The 7,590-nt window shown below is 46.0% G+C and overlaps 1 protein-coding gene and 1 long non-coding RNA gene across 6 annotated transcripts in view; one reads left to right on the plus strand and one right to left on the minus strand.

Moving 5' to 3' along the window:
* The window catches only part of LOC104848077, a 24,851-nt gene that overhangs the window by 6,836 nt on the left and 10,425 nt on the right, over window positions 1-7,590 (plus strand). The gene's annotated exons all lie outside the window — the stretch shown is intronic.
* The window catches only part of Morc2 (MORC family CW-type zinc finger 2), a 42,128-nt gene that overhangs the window by 3,152 nt on the left and 31,386 nt on the right, over window positions 1-7,590 (minus strand). For all 5 annotated transcript variants that reach the window (XM_010603807.3, XM_010603806.3, XM_010603804.3 and 2 more), the window contains exons 18-24: window positions 6,054-6,128; window positions 5,592-5,972; window positions 4,914-5,045; window positions 4,541-4,595; window positions 3,933-4,074; window positions 3,579-3,800; window positions 3,393-3,486 (exon numbers count right to left, since the gene is read on the minus strand). In XM_010603807.3, coding sequence (XP_010602109.1) covers window positions 3,393-3,486; window positions 3,579-3,800; window positions 3,933-4,074; window positions 4,541-4,595; window positions 4,914-5,045; window positions 5,592-5,972; window positions 6,054-6,128 — 1,101 coding nt within the window. The remainder of the gene's footprint in view (window positions 1-3,392; window positions 3,487-3,578; window positions 3,801-3,932; window positions 4,075-4,540; window positions 4,596-4,913; window positions 5,046-5,591; window positions 5,973-6,053; window positions 6,129-7,590) is intronic.

Here is a 7,590-nt window from a genome sequence, read left to right on the forward strand (position 1 = left end):
TTTTTTTTTTTTTTTGAACCAGGGATTGAACTCGGGGTGCTTGCGACTGCGAGGCTAGCAGAGGAACCACTGAGCTAAATCTCCGGTCCTGGCAATCCACCTTTAAGTCATTTCCAGCAGTGTTAGGACCAAAACATTTCTCTTCCACAAATATTATCAAGCACCTACCAAGATCCAATACCTCTAGACTTCTGTAGGCTTTTTTTTTTTTTTCTTTTTGGTACCAAGGCTTGAACTCAGGTCCTTGCACTTGCAAGGCAGGCAGTGGAACCACTAAGCTAAATGCCCGGCCTGCAAGTATGCATTTTTCCAGCATCAGAGAATTTTACTATCATCTCTGAGGCCTTGAAACCTCCAAGGAGAGGGGTACTATTGTTTTGTTTTGTTTGCACTGGGGATTAAACTCGGGTCCTTGTGCTTGCAAGGCAGGTGGTGAAACCACTGAGCTAAATCCCTGGCCCAGGGGTACTATTGTTAATTAGCAACTTCCCTAGACAGATGGCTTTTCACACTTTGAAAGGTAGCAAAATATCTATTTCTTTTTTCTGTACTAGGGATCAAACACAGGACCTTGCACTTTCAAGGCAGGTGGTAGAACCACTAAGCTAAATCCCCAGCCTCCAAAATATCTATTTCAAATGGACTGTTAAATGAAATGTCAGTGTATGGGAAAAAAATTTTTTTGCATAGTATCTCTTTGGGCTAAGTGCATTTTCTGAGCTCTAATTTATAACATGATTTAATCAGGAATCACTGAGAACAAGGTGGTCACTATGATGAACAGAAACTCAGAACCACAGGTCCTGGCTGGGATTGTAGCATGACCAACTCTAGCATTTATAAAGATGTATAAACTGTCAGCACCGAGAAACTTCCAGCTGCTGTTTTTCTTTAAAAACCAAAACCTACAAATGTTTGACTTCATTAAAATCTAGACGATTATCTCTCTTAAGCCAGGATGGCAAAAGAAACATCACATTCTGTACCAGAAAACAAACAAACAAAACCTACCATCCTGGAATTGTAAAATAAAATTCAAGCCAGCTTCAAACTATTAAAATCGAGAATACGACGTCATGAGGACAACCATGGTTTATGCTAGTTTTTTTAACTTTTTATTTCTAGGCAACCACGGATCCACAACAGCTATTACTTTGCTTTTTTAAAAAATGATGCTTGAATCTAATACAGAGCCGAAAGAGAACCCTGCAAATGTTAGAGGACTTCAGGGAACTCTTGATCTGGTCTGATGAAGAAAAGGACCAGCATTTACAAATGTAGGGACATAATGAACTTAAGAGTCTGTTGAGTCCCTGAACTAAATGAAGAAAAGCTTGAGTGATTTTAGACGTCATTACCAGGAGGTCAAAGTTCTATTATACCTCCTTTTAGAAAAATAAGCTAGATACTATTTTTAGATTCAGACACTGAGACTGACTTTGCTTTGGGCTAAACAGCCGTGCTCACTGCAGAGGTTCCACTGTAGCCAGGCTTTGCTGAGTTTGGCAACAACTTTAAGCCAAAAGCAACAAATATGAGTTAAGTTCTCTCTACTCTGGACCCAGGGAGACTGCCTGGCCCCTTTATCTCACAAGAAGATGCCAGCCAAACCTCACTGTCTGTTCTCCTGAGATGTGCAAAGCACCCACAGCCTAAACAAGGGCAAAAGCGTAATTGTAGAGCCTTCTATGAAGATGCCATCATGCATCCTGCCACCTTCTAACTCCTCAATGAATGCCGTGCCCTTTCCCTTCACAGGGAGAGCAAGGTGGCATTATGGGGAGAGCATGATCCATCCTAAGAAGAGTGTGGGTTTCAGGTCTGGGCTCCACCTCTGACCAACAGACTTTACTTCTCTGGGTCAGAGTTTCTTCAACTACCTTATTTCATTTTTTTTAAAGTAAAAAGGAGAGACACCCCCATCTTTCTATCTCTGGCAAATTACATCAAGCATACAACTATCACACGAGGGCCCTACATCTTGGACATACTAATTCTGTACTCTTAATTCTAGTCTTCTTCCCTGGAAAAGTGAGTTATTCCTAACAAACACCGCACCTCATGGGCATGACTCCCAGACCCCCTCTTCAGCTCTGACCTCCTCAGCCCTCTAGGGCTGCTCCTTCATCTCTGCTTCCCCACTGCACATTACCAGAAACATGCTGTTGGTACTTCTGGCACGGCACTAATCTCAACAGTTCTGAGACACACACAGCAGATGTGGACTCTGCATCTTCGCTGTGACTTGCCAGTCTGTGACACATCTGGCATTAACCTCTGACACAGTTCTTTTACCCACTGCCCCACTCCCACCACCCTGGCTCCCATCCTCTTACCTGTGACTTTTACAAATGAACCAATCTCGCTGCCCCTGAGTTTACCACTTATCTATCCTACCCAAACATGCTCCTATCTAAGATATCTCCTTAGGGGTAGAGACAGCAGACTACACCTGCAAGACTGCCTGTTTTTCTAAATGAAGCTTCACTAGAACCTGTACAGCCACATCCATGCTGTGATGGACTGCCTATGGCTGTCAAATGGCCATCTACAGAAAAGGCTTTTTAGCCCCTGCCCTAGACATGGGTCAGCCTGACAATTTCCTGAGCTTGCTGGCACTCCTACAGAGGTTAAGCCAGCATAATTAGACCGGTCACTCAAGATGCACTGTTTTCTACTCTAAGGTTCCTCTTACCCTAAATACTCACCTTACAATCTGCTGCCCTGATTCCCTGTGCCTTTGTTCATGTAAGTTCCATGCTTAGAACCCTCTTCACTTACACAGGCAGCCACTTGCCAAAGCCCTTGTTTCCTCTGGACTGAGTCACTCTCTCACCTTTTCCAAGGCGCCACTTCCACAGCACTGAGCTCTTGGCCTCATGTCCAGCTATCTGATAACAACCCAGAGTTCTCCATCTTAAGCCACCAAAGACAGGACTCTCCTGCTATGAGGTCCAGCAGAGGACCTGCTGGAAGAGGCAACACGTCACATTTGCCAGACTACTCAAGCTCCAGTGCTCATCTCTACATGCTGCAAGCTGCTTTCTACGTCTCTCAGTCTCAAGTTTTCAGTCTAAACTCTTTGCTGTTACCTGGGACACATTTACTCTCTGCTGGGACAGAGGAAATGGAATGTACTTGCCTTAAAGTATCAAACCAGGCGTGCTGTTCATAATGGAGGCTAAGCCACTAGCACCTATGGTAGGGTAGAGCTGGCTATCTGCATGCTGTCTGCTTAAACCACTTTTGCTCAATATAGTCTTCCTTTCAGCAGAAAGAAGAAAGGGGAACTGGCTGAAGTGGGGCATGCAGCTTAGTGCTAGCAATCACGACAGTAATCACAACAAGCCCTCAGTGGGGCAAGGGTAAAACCAAAGGTCAGGCAGACTCACCAGAGGAAAAGATATTAGCTCATCTGAATTCATGACACTCAGCTCCTTCTTCGAGATGGGGAAACTTGGAGGCAGGAAATACCGTAAGCAATTCCTAAGGAAGAAAGACAGGGATGGGAACTCAGACTGGCACAAAACTGTGGAGAGCTGATGTCATCCCGGAGCAGGAAGACAAAAGGAACAAACCGGAGAATCTGGACCAAGAGATCAATGGTTTCATGGTTGGTACTTGGGGCAGTGGTGTCAGGCTCGATGCGGATGCAGTCAGAGGTAGAGGGCTCTGCCATGGCTACAGCCTGCTGAGCCCGCACAGTCTCTTCCTCCCGACCTTCTTGCTGCGTGTCAGGGGGTTGATACTCTGGAGAAGGTGGTTTCATCAGCCGCACATCTTCACTGCCTTTCTCCACCCTATGGAGGAAACAGTTTGTGTCATGTCTGTCCTGGCCTCTTCAAATAAACTGATGAGAGCAGGGCACAGGACCCTCCTCCCCTTGTCCTAGCCAACTTCTGTCATCCTGGTCACCCAGAAGAAAGCATTACCAGCGGTCTCTTGGAGTTGTATCTGTGGGCACGTAATCAAACTTCACCTTCCACCGCACCACACTCTTGCCCACCTCCACGGCTGTGACGCGGCCTGTGTACCACTCCCTATTCACACGCACTTCCACGTGTAGTCCTTTATCTGAAAATGTGGAAAGTGAGAATTAAGGAATCAGGTTACTCAGTAACCCACTCAGCCAGGACCACAGGAGTCCTTGCCCCTGCTATCCCAGGGATGCACAGTCTGGCCAGCATAGTCTTGCTTCTTCATGTGTCAGTGGCATGGCAAGAAGAAGGTGGATGAGCTCACTGCCATGGGTGAATGCCAAGGAGTTAAGTGTTAAAAACAACCACAAAACGGGGCTAGGAATGTGGCTCAGTGGACCTGGGTTCAATCCCTAGCACTCCTCCAACCCACAGAAAATAAAAAGTACAAGCATGAATGAAAGGGTTTTTATCTTTAGAATTCTGCCTTGTGTTAAGACTTGGGTCTGCTGCTGCAGAGTCCTGGCCCAGGAAATCTCCCCAAGCCTTCAGACTTAACTGCTACCAGCAAAGGCTCCACTTCTATTTCCAATCTGGGCTACCAGGAATCTCCCCAAACTCACCTTTCTGAGCCTTTCTGAGGTCAGCTGGGTCTTCTTCTCCAGCACTGTCTGAAAGCTGTGAAGAAAACAGACTGTCAGGAGCCTCCCTATGTCCCCAGAAGGGTACACTTTTGTGTGGACACTGTGGTTTATTAGCTGTTATCTTTATGTTTTTCAATGCTGCAATTTTTATCACTTCTTAAAGTCACCGGCTTACAAGATAGTAGTCAAGTATAGAATGTCAGACATGGGGGTCTGGTCATCTAGGTGACCAACAGTCCTTGAAAGATCAGTCAGGCTTCTGGAAGGCTCAGTTCATCAATAGCAGCCAGCACAAACCGCGAAGGATGCAGACCCTGGGAAGGGACACTGAGAAACTCATCTCAAGCCCTACCTCATGGGATTCCTTCTTCTCCTCCTTCACAGCAAATTTGCTCCGCTTACACTTGTCTTTCCTCCTCTCAGCCTCTTCCTCAGCTTCTTCCTCATCGGAGACCCCAAGACTCCGCTTACGACCGGTGGTAGCCTAGAGTAAGAAGCAAATTGAGAATGTGAGGGCCTCTGTTTGCCTCTCAACATGCAGGACGTTCTCGTATGTCCTAAGGGATCTATTCAGAGAGGGGTTAGTACCCTTCTCAATTCCTGCTTGACAATACTCATTTACACAAGCATACATGTCCTGCACCATGAGGACCTCTGCTCAAAGCTGTCACAGAAGCCTGTTTACTCTCAGCTTACATTGGCCGACCAGTTGTGAATTCCCTGACACAGTAACCACTGCCACAGCCCACCAAGGCCACCCTATGGCCACACAGACATCAGTGGAGGTGATTCAAGTCTGTGGCAGAACAAAGCTCAAGGAGCAGGGAAGAGTTCCCCAGGTAAGGAATCAACTTGCTCTGTGTCCCTGACCAGGTCCCTTCGGCTACCTAGGCTCTCCCTCCTCAGGTATAGCAGAAGAGACTTAGATCTGGACCTTCCTACAGCTCCCCCAGTACAGCTTTGATATGACGCAATTCCACTCCCATAGCACTGCCCATGGGCTAGGGACCAAAGAGACAAAGCATCTTACGGGGGAGAGTTTAACAGGTGGCTCTGGCTTCTTGACCACTGGAGTCTTGATAACTTTGGCTGCAGTAACCTCCCGAGAGCTCCTGGAGTTGGGCAGTAGAGATGATGACAGTGGCTGCACCAGGGACGTGGTCCGGGGTGCATTCTTGACTGGTGCGTTCACAGGTTTTCGGGGTGCCTCCGGTGGTTGGAGTAGCCTGGAGGTACTGGCCTCTACTCGGGCTGCCAGAGCAGGAGGCTTTGGGGGATGGCTGATGACAGGAGCCTTTCGGGGTTGGGTGACTGGTCTGGGAGCTTGCAGGGAAGGTGGCCTGCTTGGGGCATTCTTGATCACAGCAGGTAAAGGTGGTGACCGAGGACGCTGAGGTCTCCGAGTGGGTTCCTAAAAAAAAAAAGTTCACAGAGAATGAGAATACTGATTTTAGCCACAGACATCCAAGTCCCTCCCATATCCGTGCTTTACCTCAGTTGAAGGTCTGGCTGTCACTTCCAAGGGCAGTTTCTTCAGGTCAGCTTGGGAACGGATGGGGGTGGTTTTCTGCAAGGCAAACCTGATGATGAAATTGCGTATCTCGGTATATTCAAGTGAACACTTTGGAACCTTATTTTGTGTCTGGGACAACAAGGAAAAAGAAAGCAAAGCAAAGCAAACTAAACTTGGGCCACAGTCCTAGTCCTACAAGCCTCCCATTCTCAGTGGGGAAACAAGAATATATACAACTCAGCACCGGAATGACTGGAAAAAGTGTCACTGGACTACATTTTTATAAGAAGAGATATAAAAGGTGGAAAAGGCCTAATGGATGAAGGAAACTTAAAAAACATTTTGCTAATTAGAAAAGATGGATTGAGCAGATGGGGGCACACTTAAGATATTTTGAGTTAGTGAGAATGCCATCTGCATAGACACAGAAGTCAGAAAGAAAAACTCTTTTTTTTTTTTTTAAGACAAAGTCTTGCTATGCAATTCAGGCTGGCCTTAAACTCATGGTGATCCTCCTGCCTTCAGCCTCCCAAGTGCTGAGATTAAAGGTGTACACCACCACACCTGGCGAAAAAATACTTTTTAAAAAAAATATCTGATACAATTTTAAATACATAGTTTCAAATCAGTCACTTCTTTGATTTAAAAAATACTTCTGTGTTATAGCTTATATGTAGATGTTTCCCTGTGAGATGTCCTCACAGGTGAGGGCTTTTCAGAGGTGGCTGGATTGTGTGATGCTGGGATGAAGGATATGATGTTGGGGTTGATTCATGGTGGGATGCTAGGATTGAGAGTGTGAGTGTTGCTGGGTATTGTGGCTCACGCCTGTAATCCCAGCACACAGAGGCTGAGGCAGGAGGATTGCTATAAGTTCAAGACCAGCCTGGACTACATAGTGAGTTCCAGGTCAGTCTCAACTACATAGTGAAACCCTGTCTCAAAAAAAAAAAAAAAAAAAAAAAAAAAAAAAAGTGTGATCGCTATCTGTCCTTAGAGCGAGGGTAGCTTGGACAAAATATAGAGGACAGAAAGAGAGATCGAGTTGTTGCTTGTCACTTACTTGCTGCTTGATCCCTTCTGCCTGCCCTGCTTTGCCATGGACTGTTTCTCCTGTGATGTCCCTCTGCCGTGCCACCCTGCCTTGGAGCCAGCCAACTATGGACTGAAACCTTTACAAACTATAAGCCAAATAAACCTTTCCTCCTTTAACTTTGGATGTTGAGTATTTTGTTTCAGAAACAAGGAAAGTTAACTAAAACATTTTGTAGTAAATTTGAAATCATGAAACATACCTTAAAAAATGGACAAATCAACTGTAGTGTATATCTAAAATGTACCAATACACTCAAAGTGAAAAAAAAAGTGGACAAATCAAGAAAAGAAACCCAGAAGCCGGGTGTGGTGGCGCACGCCTGTAATCCCAGCACTCGGGAGGCTGAGGCAGGAGGATTGCTATGAGTTCGAGACCAGCCTGAGCTACATAGTGAGACCCTGTCTCAAAACAAAAAAACCA

Source organism: Fukomys damarensis, unplaced genomic scaffold, assembly GCF_012274545.1.
Source record: "Fukomys damarensis isolate Sample0158 unplaced genomic scaffold, DMR_v1.0_HiC HiC_scaffold_12, whole genome shotgun sequence".
In the NCBI taxonomy this organism is placed as follows: domain Eukaryota; kingdom Metazoa; phylum Chordata; class Mammalia; order Rodentia; family Bathyergidae; genus Fukomys; species Fukomys damarensis.